The sequence below is a fragment of the Pelophylax lessonae genome (assembly GCF_965119305.1).
Source record: "Pelophylax lessonae genome assembly, chromosome: 4".
Lineage (NCBI taxonomy): Eukaryota > Metazoa > Chordata > Amphibia > Anura > Ranidae > Pelophylax > Pelophylax lessonae.
In genome coordinates this window covers 482,193,381-482,211,752 of record NC_138771.1, presented here as the reverse complement: position 1 = coordinate 482,211,752, position 18,372 = coordinate 482,193,381, and the positions used below count along the sequence as shown (strand labels likewise).

Genomic DNA, 18,372 nt, shown 5'->3' with positions numbered 1-18,372 from the left:
TATGAGCTGTTTACCTCATGTTTTTGGTTTGTGAACTAAATCACTCATATGCCGATAGTGAATTGACATTTTCAGGATCTCATGAGATAATTGGAAAAAAAAAACATGTCACTTGATTCAGTTATCTCATGAGATATAATTGAACCCTGTGTGTCCAATATTCTAGTTATGCCAGTGGCATCCATAAACCTGCAAGTACGAAAGGAAAAAAGTTTGCAGATGAAAGAAAATCTGTTGGTTATAAAACTGTATATAAAAACTTGGTTCTGTTTTACTGCGCTCAATATGAGTAAATTACATGGGTTTAAAGCAAGGATCCTCAAACTACGGCCCTCCAGCTGTTGCGGAACTACACATCCCATGAGGCATTGTAAAACTCTGACATTCACAGCCATGACTTTGCCTGATGGGAATTGTAGTTCCTGAACAAACTGTAGGGCAATAGTTTGAAGACCACTGGTTTAAAAACACCTATTGGGCCGTGTCCGCTTTAGAGAACCCACGCCTATGACATGGCAGGCAAAACCTCCCCTCCTCTTCTTATTCAGGTTTTCTAAGTACCAAAAGATGACAACCCCAGTAAAAAAGGAAAACAGGGAGGCAGAGGCTTCACTGCCCATTCACATTTCATTTCAGCAACATAATCATTGATCAGCCTATGATGGACCTCCTTACATACTGGATGTCAGACACAAGAGCCACTCTACTATGTCTGCAGCCTGGTCCCCAGTGCAGGCAATTTCAGGAAATCAACAGTCTGGTTTGGGTGATCAGGCGTTGGGGGGTTTAATAATGTGTGACTGTGTCTTGTAGATGGCATTATAGTCTCTGAAATGAGAGCCAGTTCACACCACATGCAGTCAAAGTGCGTTATTTTTCTGCATCAAAAACGCATGATAAGTAGGTTATATGATTTTAAATGGTATAGTTCACACCAGTGCTTGCAGTTTCAGTGCGTTTCAGTTCCAGAAAAAAAAAGTACAGAAGAACATGCTGCATTTTTCCTGCACTGGACAGTACTGGAACGATGTAACGCATCAAAAAAAGCACTGAAACGCACCTAAATGCACCAAAAATGCACAGGATTTCCCATATCCTTATTTAAGGTTAAGAAAAAAAGAGGGAGAAAAAATGCACTGGACTGCATCACAAACGCACCAAAAATGCATCAAAAACGCTCATGCAGAAAAGCATCCAGGATGCGTTTCTATGGTGTGAACTGGCCTAAAAAATAGATTTGCATCAATTCTGAAGAGAGTTGTGATCTGTTGCTGCATTTATCTGTTTTATTCTAAGACCCTTGTCTCTATCTCAGGAAGAAGAATGGATCCTGCATTTACTGGAGTTGGCATAAAGATGAACACTGAGGGTACCTAGATACAGACCGGGGTCTATGAGCTATCAATGGCCATGTTTTCAGCTGTTGACCAAACAGAAAATCTGTTTATGTGAAAAAAAAAATCTTGACGTCTGAGAGATTTCAAGGCAAAAAAAATATTTAATTGCCCCAGGTGGATATACAGTGCATACAGAAAGTATTCACAGCGCTTTAATTTTACCACATTTTGATATGTTAAAGCCTTATTCAAAAATGTATTAAATACATTATTCTCCTCAAAATTCTACAAACAATACCCCATAATGACATTGTGAATGAAGTTTGTTTGAAATCTTTGCAAATTTATTAAAAATAAAAAAAAAGGAAAAAAATCACATATACATAAGTATCCACAGCCTTTGCCATGACACTCAAAATTGAGCTCAAGTGCATCCTGTTTCCACTGATCATCCTTGAGATGTTTCTACAACTTGATTGGAGTCCCCCTGTGGTGAATTCAATTGATTGGATGTGATTTGGAAAGGCACACACCTGTCTACATATGGTCCCACAGTTAACAGGGAATTGTCTGTAGACCTCCAAGACAGGATTGTATCGAGGCACATATCTGGGGAAGGGTACAGAAAAATTTATACAGCATTGATAGTCCCAATGAGCACAGTGGCCTCCATCATCCATAAATTAAAGAAGTTTGGAACCACCAGAACTCTTCCTAGAGCGGGTCGCCCGGTCAAACTGAGCAATCGGGGGAGAAGAGCCTTATTTAGGGAGGTGACCAAAAACCAGATGGTCACTCTGACAGAGCTCCAGCGTTTCTCTGTAGAAAGAGGAGAACCTTCCAGAAGAACAACCATCTCTGTAGCACTCCACCAATCAGGCCTGTATGGTATAATAATAGCCAGCTGTAAGCCACTCCTCAGTAAAAGGCAGATGACAGCCCAACTGGATTTTGCAAAAAAGGCACCTGAAGGACTCTCAGACCATGAGAAACAAAATTCTCTGATCTGATGAAACAAAGATTAAACTCTTTGGCCTGAATGGCAAGTGCCACGTCTGGAAGAAACCAGACGCCACTCATCACCTGGCCAATACCATCCCTACAGTGAAGCATGGTGGTAGCAGCATCATGCTGTGGGGATGTTTTTCAGCAACAGGTACTGGGAGACTAGTCAGGATTGAGGGAAATATGAATGCCGCAATGTACAGAGACATCCTTAAAGAAAACCTGCTCCAGAGTGTTCTGGACCTCAGACTGGGGTGAAGGTTCATCTTTCAACAGGACAACGACCCTAAGCATACAGCCAGGATAACAAAGGAGTGGCTATGGGAAAACTCTTCGAATGTCCTTGAGTAGCCCAGACTTGAACATCTCTGGAGAGATTTGAAAATGGCTGTGCACCGACACTCCCCATCCAACCTTTGGAGCTTGAGAGGTCCTGCAAAGAAGAACAGGAGAAACTGCCCAAAAATAGGTGTGCCAAGCTTGTAACATCATACTCAAAAAGACTTGGGGCTGTAATTGTTGCCAAAGGTGCTTCAACAAAGTATTTAGTAAAGGCTGTGAATACTTATATACATAGGACTTGTTAAATTTTTTTATTTTTAATAAATTTGCAAAGATTTCAAACAAACTTCTTTCACTTGGTTATTATTGGTATTGTTTGTAGTACTTTAAAAAAATAATTAATTTAATTTTGCAAAAAGGCTGTAACATAACAAATTGTGGAAAACTGAAGCGCTGTGAATACTTTCCGGATGCACTGTACATGTCCTGGAGAATAGTGGACATGTTAAAAGCCTGGAGAAAATGTCATACGCCTTCTTCACAAAACTGAAATGCAACCAGATGTGAATCCAACAAAACCAGAACAACCTATAATCATCTCATGAACATTTTACATGTATATCATTCTAGATCAAATGTGACCTAATGTCCATATTGAAAGTCAAAGTATTACATGTAAACATGGCACTTCCTTTATATATAGGTTTGAGTCTCTAGGAATGATGGCAATGGGAAGGACATCATTTATGATATACTGCATATTTTAGTTATTATTGTATATCTTTTTTCCTTACCTGTCCGGTGTTGCTGTGGCTCATGTCCTATTCCACTGCTTTTAATCCAGGTGGTTTTATTAAAGGTGGCCTTTGATACCAGCTGGAAGGTGATATTTGAATAGCAGATCCCTGGCATCAAGTGATTAAACACAGTTTTGCCCTTGAAGAAATCTGCAAATATATATTTTATAAATTTTGTGTCGGGAAACTAAAACAGATGATTTTCCCTTAAAAGAATAAATACAAAGAAAAGCCATGTCAGAAACCTATTCATGCTTCCTTGTGTCTTCCTATTGTAGTACTGATGGTTGGGGCCCATAATGGGGTCCTACAGTTGCCATACACAACCCAACTTGTGTGAGAGATGGTACAGATTTCCCCATCGATCATAACATAGGATTATGAAAGGTAAAATAGAATGCAATTGCAGCACTTTTGAAACAAAAAAGAAAGTGTTTTTGATTAAAAAAAAAAAAAACAGGTTTAAGAAATAATCTAAAAAAAAAAATAGTAAATTAGAGGAATACAAAAAATCAGAGAGGAACCCTGCAAGTGGCAATCTGTGAAACTGTACAACATACAAATGAGGGGTACAAAAGACATGTGCTATTAGTTTTGTTACGAATCAAAATGTTCTTATTTGGAGATTGAGCTATATCTGAATTTTCAAATCCCAATAGTAACAAATTTCAATAAATCCAGAATAAATTATAACAAACTGAATTATCCAAATTCGAAAATGAATTTGAAAATGAGTTTGAATTTGAAAATGAATTTGAATTTGAAATGGAAACATATTGCAATAAATACAGTAAGGTACAAAAATAAAATAAGATGATGATTGCTACTTAGGCTGCTTTATAGAATAGAAAAGAATAGAATGAAAAAGAATAGAAAATGATAAAATAAAACAGAAATAATAGAATAAAACAGAATAGAAAATAAAAAATAGAATAAAATAGAATACAATAGAATAAAACAGAATACAATAGAATGGAATAGAAAATAAAAGAATAGACTAGAATAATATAAAACAAATATAGCCATTTTCCCGAATTCAAATTCCAAATCAATTTGAAAAATAACGAATATACAAAACAAATTCCCAAAATGAACAATTCTAACAGAACAAACATGACCATACCAAAATATTAGCTTAACATATTAATTCGAAACGAAATGAATTTTTCCATCGTGCACATCTCTAGGGTACAATACCTGAATATATAGAACAGGAGTATAAACATCTGGGTCCAGACCCAGGAGATGACATTCACCAATGAATTAGCCCATCCTTGGGAACAGAAACATTAAGGGCCGATTCACACCTGAATCGCACAGGAACGCGGTATTCCTTTGTGATTCCTGCGCAATGCCGTGCAGTGCGATTTTTCAGCCAGGCTGCAAATCTTACTGGGTCTCACACAAAGTAGTGCATGCACTACTTTTAAAAACCGTGCTGCACCAAATAACATCGTACTGCCATGAAACATGCACGGAACGCACCATTCCATTTCCTGCACTGTGTTCTGGTGTGAAACGGTCTTTAATGGAGCTAAAAAGATCCTGTCAATATAGAAATGTCCTGTCAGAGCAAAGGCTCCCCACCAGCACTGCAGACTGCGCTGAGACTACAAATAATTTTCTCAACCACCTGTTCATCATCATGCAAAGTGATCACCCTTTACCTAAACTGGCTCTCATTTTGAGAATTGGGGATGGTTGACAGACAACAGGTGAAAGAACATGTTCCCCCTCTAAGGACTGCTAAGCCTAGTGTGTTTTCTGCAGCTTCTAGCCATAACATATTAAGGCCCGTACACACGTACCGATCGTCGGCATACAAACGTCGGCGGACGAAAGATCTGCCGATTGTACGCTTGTTAGTATGGTGCCTCCGACAGCTGTCTGCGCACATTCTGCGGACAAGAGTCTTTCTTGCAAGCATTTAAATTTTTGTATGCCGACACCAGAACGGACGATTGTTCGCCAGTCAGTACAGAATTCTGCCGACAGACCGCAGATTTGCAAGACTGGGCATGCTCAGAAAAGAAAAAACACAGGGAAAGTTAACCATTACATGACATCACTTCTGCAGTCGGCTGTAGTCGGCGGACAAAATTCTTGGGCAGTCTTTGCACTTTTCAACAGACACCGACATCCCGGGGAGAAAAGACGAACGTTTGTATGCCGACGATCGGTACGTGTGTACGGGGCTTTACTATTTCATGTGTTTCTGATGATTCATAAAAGGCTGTCTTAAATTTAAAAAAACAATCCAGATTGGGAAGACATAGATAACACCTGGATTGTAGTTGACATGCTTGTACAGAAGGGCCGAGTGGACATTTTGTGTGGGTGAAAGCAAACAGCAAAAATATATTACTGACCTTTATAAAGCACAGAGCGGAAGTTGTTGCCTTCCCAGTAACTGATATTTACTCTGCTGAAGACATTAAACTTGTCTGGATATTTAACTTCAAAGACAACTCCAGTTTCTGGAGATGGTTTGTAGTCACGGACTAAAAGTTGGCTTACTGAAAGAGGTTCTAGAAAGCAAAGCAGAATATAGGACATTAGAAGTGTATAAGGACATTAAATACAATCATTACTGATCATTGCATCACCTTCTATTTTGTAGCACCATCAGCCATTTTATTTATAATCTCCGTTTTAGGTTTTCAGAAAGGAAAGGGGTACTTTAGAATAAAACTAAGGCAAGCCATACATTATACAATTTTCTTTCATTCAACCAAAGGTTAAAGTAAAGAAAATTGTTTGATTTCCGTAACAACACAGTCATGTTGATGGAGGAATCCCTTCCGCACTGCTATTGTGTTCTGCAGGTGGGGAGCCTTCCTCATTGGCAGAATACAATGGTCACTGTTGGTGGCCATAGCAGCCAGCAGTGATCACTTGAGAAAAACATGACAGGTTGGTTGTACGAAAGTCGATCAACCAACCTGCCCATAGATGCATCGATCTCTCTTAGTAAACAAGTGTGACAGACCCAACCGGGACAGGGGCTTTCGGAGGGGACCGCAGGCTAGCCTCTTACCTAGCTTCTATGGGTACTGGTGATTTTGAGGGGGGGCTCTATTCTTTGGGAGGTGTGTGCCTGGGGAATCTTTGAAGTAGTTTTACTTCAGATTCAAGTCCATGTCTCCCCAAAACACACAGGCTTTGAGAACTGGAGGACCTGGAATCAGATATCAGATTTGGGTCCTCTGTTGTTGGGGTATAGACAGCCCAAACTGACTGCTTCACCCCCCCCCCTCCTAGTCTGAGAATCAAAGCAGGAGTTTTTAATTGGCTCAAACAAACCTGATGCTGGGGTCACCCGCTATGTGAAATCTGTTTATTAAGGTGTTATGTGTGTAGCAATATTTCCAAGCATTGGGCCTGATATGGGTCTGCCATTCTTACCGGAAACACTTCCAACACATTTAAGTTGAAAACCCAGGTGTGAGAACTGAGACAATGACCGTTCCGGCATCTTTGGTTTGTGTTGTTTATTTTATAATGGGGATGGGAGAAGGGCATGAGTGGGAACTACAATCATTACTGGCTCAATTAGGTTTTACTGGGACACTGTACAGAAAAATGCCCGTTGACGCTGTTCTGATGCCGGCTGAATGCCGACCAATGCTTCCTGGCGCTTGAAAATACTGTTATGCTGAACTTGTGCTAGAACTTTGATTTTAACACCTTGGTTAACTCAGAAGATCCAGGACTGTAATGATCCTTGACTCCTGACACTCTGTCTAGCTCAAAAGTGTATGACTCCCTCCAGCCCTTCACTGACTGAGGTAGTTCCTTGTAACTGCTTGTACTGCTGCAACTCTTAACACTGCACACTTAACTCTTCAGGGCCCAACCGCTGGCACCCCCTCTACCAGGGTCCTCTCTCTATGCAACCCCCTCTGACACTTCAGGGTCCTTTCACTAGGCAACCCCCTTTACACTTGCAGACTCCAGGATCCCTGGGACCTTCACCGGAGTGGTCCCCTCTACACTAGGCAGACCCCAGGGGCAGTTCACTGTACTCACGACCTTGGAAGGCTTTCCTGGAACTGGACCCCTCTTTCTCCACTGGTCCTCGGCACACCGGATCCTCTCTGCAGCTCAACTTTCTCTTCTGGATACTCAGGCAGCCACCCAAGACACCTGATCCTTCTGACAGGAGGTGAGACAGCCGTACTCTCCCTCCTGGGACTCTGCTTCCCGCCAAAGACTCTGCGTCATGCGTTCCCCTCAAACTTCTACCCATTCCCAGAATCCTGCCTTCTGGGGTAGAAACAAGCCTGAATGGGCAACTGATTGGATTTCCTCCACTAACCAATGAGAATCCTCTCACAGAGCCAGTGAGGAGACTCCCCTCTCAGTAACCACACCTGGGAGACATGACAGCCCAGCTGAAATCAATGCCCTGCTGTTAGGCAGCCAAAGCCCATTATACTTTTACCTAGCACCTACCTGTAGGGTGCTACATGTGTTTACTGTTATGTGTTTCCCATTGTATAATTTTCTTATTGTGTGCCTCCTACGTGTGAATTCCCATTGTTAATTGACTCACCTATTGTTTCTGTCTGTTTGCTAATGCCCCTGATGTGATTAGTCTTGTGTCAACTTAACCAAGTTACCCAACCATTGCGGGATGTTTAACCCAATGTGTAATGTTTGTTTTTATTATTCATGTGGTGATTGCCCCTATTTGTGAAGTGTATAAAAAACATGTTTTTCTGTTCAATAAACAGGCATTCCTTTGGTTTTTACCTTAACATCTTGTCTATGTACGATGCCTGGGGTAAAAAACTGGTATTATAAATAAGAGGTTGCAGCGCTAAACAAAATTATGAAAAGTGTCTGAAAATCAAGTCCATCAATGGAACAAAAGTCCAATCAACTCATAAATCCAAACATATGATGATATTCTGTGCCAATGTAATTCAATACCGACACCGGCTAGCGCTGCACCCTTTTATTTATTGTTCACTGGTGTTTGTATGTTCACACTGTTTTGCAAGCTGCTATTTTTTGTGGATTAGGTGCTGACATTTTTCTTTTTGTTTAAACAGCTGGTATTAGCTATCAGGCTGCTGCAAGGGTTTGGAGGGCAGGAGGCACCGTTTGCCAGAGGCACCCAGGGAGGGTGACAGGCGGTCCCGGCACAGGACGTTTATGATTTCACCACACCCCCTGACTCAGAGAACATCCACAGGCAACAGAAGCCATCACATGTACCAAAAATCTTCCAGGCTTATCCTGGAGAACTCAATTGATGTACATGGACTGTGATATAATTTTACTTAATGATTGGGTAGATGCGATAACTTTTGCGCAAACCAATCAAAATATGCTAATTACTAATTTTTTTTTTACCAAAAATATGTAGCAGAAAACAAATTGGCCTAAAATGATGAAAAAAATTTGATTTTTAAATTTTTTTGTGGGGATAATGTTATATAGCAGAATGTGAAAAATATTGTTTTTGTTTTTCAGAATTGGTGCTATTTTTTTGTCTATAGCACAAAAAATAAAAGTCGCACAGGTAATCAAATACCCCCAAAAGAAAGCTCTATTTGTGGGAAAAAAGGACATCAATTTTATTAGGGTACAGCATTGCATTGTCAGTTAAAGTAACGCAATGCCATACCGCAAAAACCGGCCTGGTCATTAAGGGGGTAAATCCTTCCGGTCCAGAAGTGGTTAATAAAGCTGAAGCAGAAAGCATCTGAAGCAGCTGTACATAGTAACCAATCAGCTACTATCTTCAATTTTTTTGAGTTATGCCCCGTACACACTATCAAATAATCGGACGACTTATCGCTCGCATTTTGTTGCATGATACTAGTATCGGATTCAACAATGTGCCCTAAACGGATGATTTTTTTCGTACGATTCTGGAAAAGCTTCGGAGAGTGCAAAACAAAAACAATGGCAGCCAGGCTTTTTCCGGGGTTATTTTCGTGTTTCTAATCATGCGTGGTCTTTGTCTATCTTTGTCGATTTAGCGAAAGCATACTGTAATGATTAAACGATTGTCGTTCGCTAGGCTATCGTACGACAAAAGTTTTCGTGTTTGTCCCTTTGGATTTTGTTGGACGAAATGTCGAAAGCTGTGTACTAAGGAACAGATTATTGTGTGATCAATTCGAAAGCAATTTTTTTTGTACGATTATCTGATCGTGTGTATGAGGCATTACGCTTTGAAAATGAAAGATAAAAGCCGATTGACTGCCTTACACAACTGCTCCCAGATTCTGGCTGCTCCAGTATTTTAAATTCCACTATACATGTTTTTTAAAGGCTTTGCTGAAATGAGATCATACGATTAATCCCTGAGTGAGGAAGAAAGGCATCAGAGTTAGGAGTTTGGCAGCAGTATATTAACCACTTTAGCTCTGGAAGGTTTTACCCCCTTAATGACCAGGCCATTTTTTTGCGATTCAGCACTGCGTTACTTTAACTAACAATTGCGCGGTCATGTGATGCTGTACCCAAATACAATTGATGTCGTTTTTTTCCCACAAATAGAGCTTTCTTTTGGTGGTATTTTATCACCTCTGTGGTTTTTACATTTTGCGCTATAAACAAAAAAAGAGTGACAATTTTGAAAAAAACACAATATTTTTTACTTTCTGCTATAAAACATTCCCAATAAATTTTTTTTTAAAAAAATCAAATTTTTTTTATCAGTTTAGACCAATTTGTATTCTGCTACATTTTTGTGTAAAACAAATCCCAAAAAGCGTATATTAATTTGTTTGCGCAAAAGTTATAGCGTTTACAAACTATGGTATTGATTTTTTGGTTTTTATTAGTAATGGCGGCGATCAGCGATTTTTTAGCAGGACTGTGACATTGCGGCAGACAAATCTGACACTATGTGACACTTTTTGGGGAGCAGTGACACCAACACAGTGATCAGTGCTAAATAATTTGCACTGTTACTGTATTAATGACACTGGCAGGGAAGGGGTTAATACTGGGGGTGATCAAGGGGTTAAGTGTGAGCCTAATTGTGCTTACTAACTGTGGGGGGCTCTGTGACAGGCACGCTGAGACACACAATCTCACTGTGCCTGTCTGCCAGGAGAGCCGCCAGCTTTGTTTACATAAGCAGGCGGCTCTCCTGTCAGTTTCCTCGAAGATCGCGGGAGGCCGGCAGCGATCGAGCCCGCTCCTACCGCGATCTGGCTCCCACTGTGTGTAATCACAGCGGGAGTGTGGCTCTGGAGGCAAAAGTGTGCCGCAGAGACCGCGTGCACATAATCACGTAGATCTACATGCTTATGCGCAGCCAAGCAACCCTGCCGCAGTAAATCTGCGTGGGGAGGTCGGCAAGTGGTTAAATACTGATAGTGTGGAGTGTGGTCTGCTTTTAAATTGGTTCTTGTAGATCAGGGGTAAAACAAACCCCAGATTTAGCTTTGTATACAGCTGAGAAAGCCTGAATAGGTGTAATCCAGTCTCGGAAAAGTGCAGACTCAATGCTTAGTGATCAGTTTATAACCAAAAATTAAAAAATACCCCAAGTACAATGTATTTGGCTGAGAAGTAAAGACTCCTTGTGGAGTTTGTCACATAGAATGCTAATACTTACTGGTCAGCACTGTCACAGATCTGGTTGGTCTTGAAGTCAAGTTGGAGTTTACCACCATCAGGGTCACTGTGTAAAAATGGTCATGGTAACTGGCATTAAACACCAGCGGTTTGGGCAGTGAACTATTCGATTCTTCAAACTGGAGAAAATAACTCTTTGACTCGCCAGTGATTTTTGCAACATAGACAGATGATGAGGGCATTAAATCGGATTCTTCCAATGACATGATGAGAAGGTTGCTATCAGTCACAACCACTTGAAACGTGGAAGTTCCCTGTTTGTAAAAAAAAAAAAAGTAAAATATGTTAAATAACTACAGTTTTGTGGCTGGACTGTGTAAGACGGTGAGTCTGTAACCATGTGCATACTGGCCAGAAATCCGGGACTAGTTGGACTACCAGTAAAAAAAGATGACGGATACAGTAAGTGACATGCATTCCTTGTCTTTTGCAAGTTTATCTGTTTCATTCTCTAATGCTGTCAAATTTTTCTTGGTGATACAAGTCCTCTAATAAGGACAACTTATATGGATTACGGTTCCACTGTAATGTTTATACTGTCAATAGGTATATGCACAAAGAGAGGGTGTCCATGCAATTAATAATCAAAAAATCTATATAATATTAAAAACTTTAAAAAGCATCCCAATTTAATTGCACAAAGGATCCAAACAAACCATATAAAGGACTTTAAAACTTCTCTACACATTATATAGTGGTACATCCAATAAAAAAAAAATGTTTGAAAAAGAAAAAAAAAAATCTTTATTACAAACACAGTTAAAACCTAAAAACAGTTTCCAGTACAACACATGTCGGGCAGTAGCTAAAATTCAGTGTAAAAAATATATCACAATTTTATAACATCATAGAAAGCTCAGTATACAAAGTGCATCAACACGTTTCGTGGGATTACCGCTTCCTCAGGACTGTAAATGGAGCTTCCCTGTATGACTAAAATTACCAAAGTCCATCTACAAATTCCACAGACAAAGCAAAACCACAGACAAAGCAAAATCCGGTGTGTTGATGGAGCTCCTACTAGATCGCCCTACCTAGATTTTGGGTGGGGGGGGGGGGGGCAAACACCATTAACGGAAAAATGGAAGTATATTCAAAAAGTAAAAATAGAAGTTGTCAAATGTGTTGACAATGCTTAGACTGATGCATTCTGTACCCCAAGCTTTCTATGACATTATAAAATTGTGACATTTTGTACACTGAATTTTAGCTACTGTATTTTTTTAAGTGTTTCAGGGTTTTCCTAATTCGTTTTTCTTTTATACTGTAAAATGTATTTTTACAATTTAATAAAATATATATATATTTTTATTTTTGATAATACTGTGGAACGATTTCTTTATTTTATATACTGTAATCAATTGATAAGGTTTCCATATTGGTTTGAATTATTTTTGTAGATTCTATGTGAAGGTTTTTTTTTCCTATGCAATTTTTAAGGTTTGTTTCCTAACCAAAGCCTGAAATGTGCAAAAACACAAACTGTACCCTGGGACTTTTCACCTCACCTCCTGATTTGAATTAATCATATTGGTTTGATTTTGTCAGCTGATAGCTGTTGCTTTCCCTGGGGGTGTCATCCTGCCCCCCTCACCTCCATAGACATTAACACATATGCTTAGAAAAGAGACTTTTAGCTGCCCATTTGGGCCTTCATGTTAACCACTTTAAGACCGGAAGGATTTTCCCCCTTAATTACCAGGCCCTATTTTGCGATTCGGCACTGCGTTACTTTAAAGGACAATTGCGCAGTCGTACGACGCTGTACCCAAATAAAGTTGACATCCTTTTTTTCCCACAAATTTTGAAAAAAACAAAACAAAAAAAAAAACAATATTTTTCACATTCTGCTATATGACATTCCCAAAAAAAAATAAGTAAAAATCTAAATCTTTTAACATTTTAGGTCAATAAGCGTATTTTGATTAGTTTGCGCAAAAGTTATCGCGTCTACTAACTACGGGAAAGATTTATGTCATTTTTATTGTTTTTTTTTTTACTAGTAATGCGGCGATCTGCTATTTTTTGCGGAACTGCCACATTGCGGCGGACAGATCGGACCCCTAACTGACATTTTTGACACTTTTGCTACAGTAATCAGTGCTAAAAATATGCACTGTTACTGTAATAATGAGACTGGCAGGGAAGGGGTTAACATTATGGGTGATCAAGGGGGTTAAATGTGAGCCTAGGGGAGTGATTCTAAGTCCCGGTTCACACTTGTGCGATGCGGGAGGGCTGCGAATCCGCAGCCTGTTCCCGCATTGCAAACGCACCCCTGGCAGTTCACACTGCCATATGCGATACGCTGGGGGTGTCAATGAAATCTTAATGACACCCCCAGTTTGATCGCATATCGCAGTGCGATCTGACAGTTCGCATCAGGATCTGATCCTGATGCGGCTGGAAAAAAGGGTCATGTGCGTGTTTGGTGCGGATACAATGCGAATTCAGCCATACAAAGTGTATGGCTGAATTTGCAACCACACCTCCGATCGCATGTAATAAAGGAGCAGTGCGCTCCGAATTACATGCGATCGGCGCACTCGCAGAAGTGTGAACCGGCCCTTACTGTGGGGGCCTGGTTTCTGAAATTACCATAGAGACATGTGATCCTATATAGAAGGAGCACAGGGTCTCTATGACCATTCCAGGGGGAAGAAGAGTCAGCTTTAAACAGCCGACCGACCTTCTTTCACGCATCGGCTTCCTCGCTGCCGAGTGGGGGCGGGAACGTGCCGCCAGTAGGACGCGCTCGCCCCCTAGTTTCCTGTGCGCGACCAACGTACCCCTACGTCTGTTTACGCAGGAGAGCCACCCTGCTGCAGTAAACATGCGGCGGGTGGTCGGGAAGGAAATCACTACATCAATCTAGTTTGTAGAGTCGGTCAATAAAATGGTTACAGGTAACGCTGCTCCAGGTGAGTCTGCTGGGCTGAAAGTAAACAAACACCCAAACCGAGGTACACGCCCTACGACTGCTGCAGAAAATCATGGATGAATGGATGAGGAATTGGCTGCACTCCCATAAGATGCAATTTCAAAAATGTTTTTTCAGGAGAAAACAAAAATAAGCAGAGATGATACAAGGCTTACAGCAGGGGACAAAAGGTGACACGTTTCAGACAACTTGCGTGCTTTGTCAAAACCATACACATGCAATCACATACAAAATATATAGGGTACAAGAATACCGGCCGGTTTTGAACTTTGAGTGCGATTTAACCCACTTTTATGAGTAGTTCATGGAATTAGTGTTTATTGCACTTTTGACATGTAACATTATGTATCTTTGACACTTTAATAAAGTGTAGCGCTAAAAATATAAGTAACTAGTGAAGAAGTTAATCCATAAACGATAATGTGAATAGCGAGTAAAAAATTAAATCCACAAACAATGGTATAAGAATAGTGACCAGGACAAATTATGGTGAGTGAAATCCCAGAAAATGAAGTCCAAAATAAATCCAGGTGCGGAATATTGTTCCTTCCATGAACACCCAGGGAAAGTGTAGGATGGGGACACCTCAGTGCACAGATAATCAAAGCAGCTTACCAGAGCGCCATGGCTACTCAAATAAATGAGAAAGCCTCTCCCAGCATGTAGATAAACAACCATACATCGGTGAATCCAAGAAGGTGGGTGATACCTCTTAATCTCTCCTAATCACTCCGTTTGGTCAGATAAACATCCCGTAAACCACATAAAGTATATTTATTTAAAAGCACTACTCACAATGTAAACGACAAATGCAGGCACATAAAGCAGACAGCTGAAGGGTTCAGTTGCGGCGTCCTGCGTGTATCCAAACAGCATTTACAGCAGTAAAGGAGGCCGGCTCCGTAAGGGGGCGTGTGGACGTTACGTCTGGAGTCGCCAACGTTTCGTCATCAAAAGACAGCGCATGCACAGTTACGATGTCAGCCCGCAACCATTTTTTTTTACGGGTACCGGCTGCCTGTAACGGGTATTTACGAGCAGCCCAAATAACAGGCGCTTGCCGGGACAATTTAAATTACCCGGGACAGGCTCCTATATGATGGGACTGTTCCGGCAAAAACGGGACAGTTGACAAGTATTCTTAATGTCTATATATTTTGTCTATGTTATTGCATGTGTATGGTTTTGACAAAGCATGCAAGTCGTGTGACACGCGTCACTTTTTGCCCCCTCCTGTAAGCCTTGTTTCATCTGTGCTTATTTTATTTGGTTTTTCTCCTGAATAAACATTTTTGAACTTGCGGAAGTTCTTACGGAAGTGCAGCCAATTCCTCATCCATTCATCCAAAATAAAATGGTTACTTTCTTCTTTATATTTTATTTTAGGGAAGTAGAGGAGTTTCAGGTTATTAAATGCAAATAAACGGAATCAGGAAATGGTGATATCAAAATACAATCTGCATTTCAGGTAACAACTTTTTAATATTTTTTCCCTCTAATGCACTTCTTGGACATTGGGTGGCTGTGTGTCATGTTAAAGAATATTCCATAATGTGACTTTTTTTTTTCTTTATATTGTGTGCTGCCCCTTGAATTTCTTACTAGCTTCTTCTTCATCTTTAGGCGTAAATCTCATCCAATTCAAGTGATGAGTGCCAAGCCTCCCTGCAGCCTTTCAGTGTTTCTGGTACCAGAGCCCGGACAATTAAGTATTTACAGTCTGCAGTTTAAATCAACATTCTGTTGTCAACAAGCTGCCACAAGAGAGAATAGTTTCCCACAGATTCAACATGACTAATGGAACCACAAACAGTAGTTATATTTGAAGCATCTCTATTATTTATTATATTGTCCATGTTTTTCCCTTTAGAGATTTAGAAGGTGAAATGGTTGAGCATCCCTATACTGGTACATTCTAATACATGAATAAAGCTAGCCATACTCTAAGCAAATTTCGTCCCATTCCTGATGTACCGGCTGAAATTTGAGCTGTCGGCACCCTCCTGCTCCATATCCTTCAATCTGAAAAACAGAGGCAGCCTGTTCAATATTCTGACAGCTGTGGGTGCCGGTGGTCAGAACACAATAGCATTCAGGGATGATTTACCCAGCCACACTTTATCATGGATGTGAAGATCGATAGATTTCTCTTGTTCAGCCTTAAAGTGATATAAAAGGCAAATGAAAAAAAAAAAATAACAAACATGTTATACTTACCTGCTCTGTGTGGTGGGTTTTGCACAGTGCAGCCCCGATCTTCCTCTTCTCAGGTCCCCTCCGGGCGCTCCTGGCCCCTCCCTTCTGCCGTCTGCCCCCCAGAGTAGCTTGCTCTGAGGACACCCAAGTAGGTTAGCACCTGAGCTCTGCTCTGCGCCCTCTCTCTCCTCATTGGCTCACTGTTTGTGATTGTAATGGCTCCTGCTGCTGTCAATGGGAAGGGGGAGTTCCCAGAGAGCTGAGGCTCTCATGCACATTGCTCAGGTAAGTATTAGGGGGCTGCTACGCACAGATGTTTTTTTTAGCTTAAAGCAGAGTTCCAGTCGTTTTTGTGTTTATTAGAAATAAGCAGCTACAAAAAGTGTAGTTGCTGACTTTAAATAAACACACACTCACCTGATCCAGCGATGCGGAGGCCCGAACCCTTGGTTCTCTCCCGTGCCTCTCTCACAAGTGTGGGAACCTGGCTGTGACAGCTTACAACTTCACAGCGGGGTGCGACACCGCACATGCATGAGTCCTCAATGGCCGGGCAATCTTCTGGGACCTGTGATTTGTCCCAGAAGATTGCAGGAAAAGGGGAGAGGAGAACTTCCACTCAAGTTGCTTAGGGGGCCCAAGCTGAAGTGGGAGCGGGTACCTGTCAAAACTAGGTACCCACTCCCCCCCCCCCTCAAAAAAAATGACATGCCAAATGTGGCATGTAAGAGGGTGAGGAGTTCTTCAAGCGGAACTTCCACTTTTGGGTGGAACTCCGCTTTAATGCATAGAATGCTAAAAAAGCTTCTGACTTTAGAATCACTTTAAATCTTACAATGCTTGCCCAGCTTAATGCCTAACTCCACCTTTGCTATACATATAATTATCCAAAGTGGCCCAAACAAAATAATTTCCTTACTAATTGCTGCAGTGCTGTATACACTGTATGTAGCATCAGCTACATACAGTACATAGCGATGTGTTGCGGCAGCAGTACAGGAACTTCCCATTTTCTACCAGAACAAAATTGAGTTGGGCTGAGAGCTACTAAGCCATTCACAGGGAGACTTGTGTTTTAACAGTGAATACAAGGCTTCCTCTGAGTGGCTGAAGGGGAGAGGCAGGCAGATGATGTCATGATCTTTACCTTAGCCGTTCAAATGAAACCTTGTATTCATTGATAAAACACAAGGCTTCCTGTGCATGGCTGAGCACCACTCAATCCCACTTGATTTTGTTTCAGCAGCAAACTGAAAGTACTCATACTGCTGCTAGAACACAGAATTGTACTGTATGTAGCTGATGCTATGTGTGTATGGCAGCCGGTCCAACAGAAGCTGGATCACATTCAGAACACAATAGAACAGGGGAGATGGCTGTACTAACATTGGATTGTTAGTACAGTGGCTCCGACTGGAGCTGTCAGTTTTTCTTGTTCAACCCGCTGGGTTGAACGAAAAAAAAATTAGTGGTGTGTACTAGGCTTTAGGTATCTTTAATATTAACTTGATTACCCACTTTTCTACTGCAGTTTGTTTTTCATGGGCGGATCAGCGACCCTTTATTTTTTTTTACTCAGTGCTGTTATGAATGCCACTGGATTCATAGGCAATGTGTAGCCAATCTGCCTAGTAATCACTGGTGTGGTGCGGTTTGGTTAAGGGTATTTTATTATCCTGTCTTTGATTTTAACATGATGATGACATGAGTTTTTGTATATATTGTGATTGTTGGTATATCTAATTAATAATATTTATGTATCTGTTTTATCAGTGCCTATAAAGTCCATGTTGTTCTGGTTTCTCTAGTAATCACTGTGTACTGAGGGTTCATTAGACAGCTTGGCACACAGAGAAACTGTACTCAGTCCATCTGAGGGGCTGGGTACCATGTGATCACTGTGATTGGTAACCACAATGATCACATGGTACTGTTTACAGTGCTGATCCCTCCCCTTCCCCTACAACAAGGCAAGGAAAGAGATTAGGTAATTGTGAATGGGGACAGCAGCTGCAGATTTACTCATTCTACTTCAGTGACACAGGAATGGTCTTTTAACCCTTTTATGCTTCCCTCCTCGCCTACACATACTCTCCAGTCTGTCTCACCGTGACCTGTATATTAACCTGTATCTTATCCTGTACATCTAAACATCAACCCTTTCATCCCCATCCTCTTACTGTATGTGACCAGTACATTATCCCTGTCA

General features: G+C 40.9%; 1 protein-coding gene across 1 annotated transcript in view; it reads right to left on the bottom strand.

The window, feature by feature from the left end:
- The window catches only part of PTPRO (protein tyrosine phosphatase receptor type O), a 121,069-nt gene that overhangs the window by 84,127 nt on the left and 18,570 nt on the right, over positions 1 to 18,372 (bottom strand). The window contains exons 2-4 of the mRNA XM_082254542.1: positions 11,007 to 11,280; positions 5,791 to 5,949; positions 3,419 to 3,571 (exon numbers count right to left, since the gene is read on the bottom strand). Coding sequence (XP_082110668.1) covers positions 3,419 to 3,571; positions 5,791 to 5,949; positions 11,007 to 11,280 — 586 coding nt within the window. The remainder of the gene's footprint in view (positions 1 to 3,418; positions 3,572 to 5,790; positions 5,950 to 11,006; positions 11,281 to 18,372) is intronic.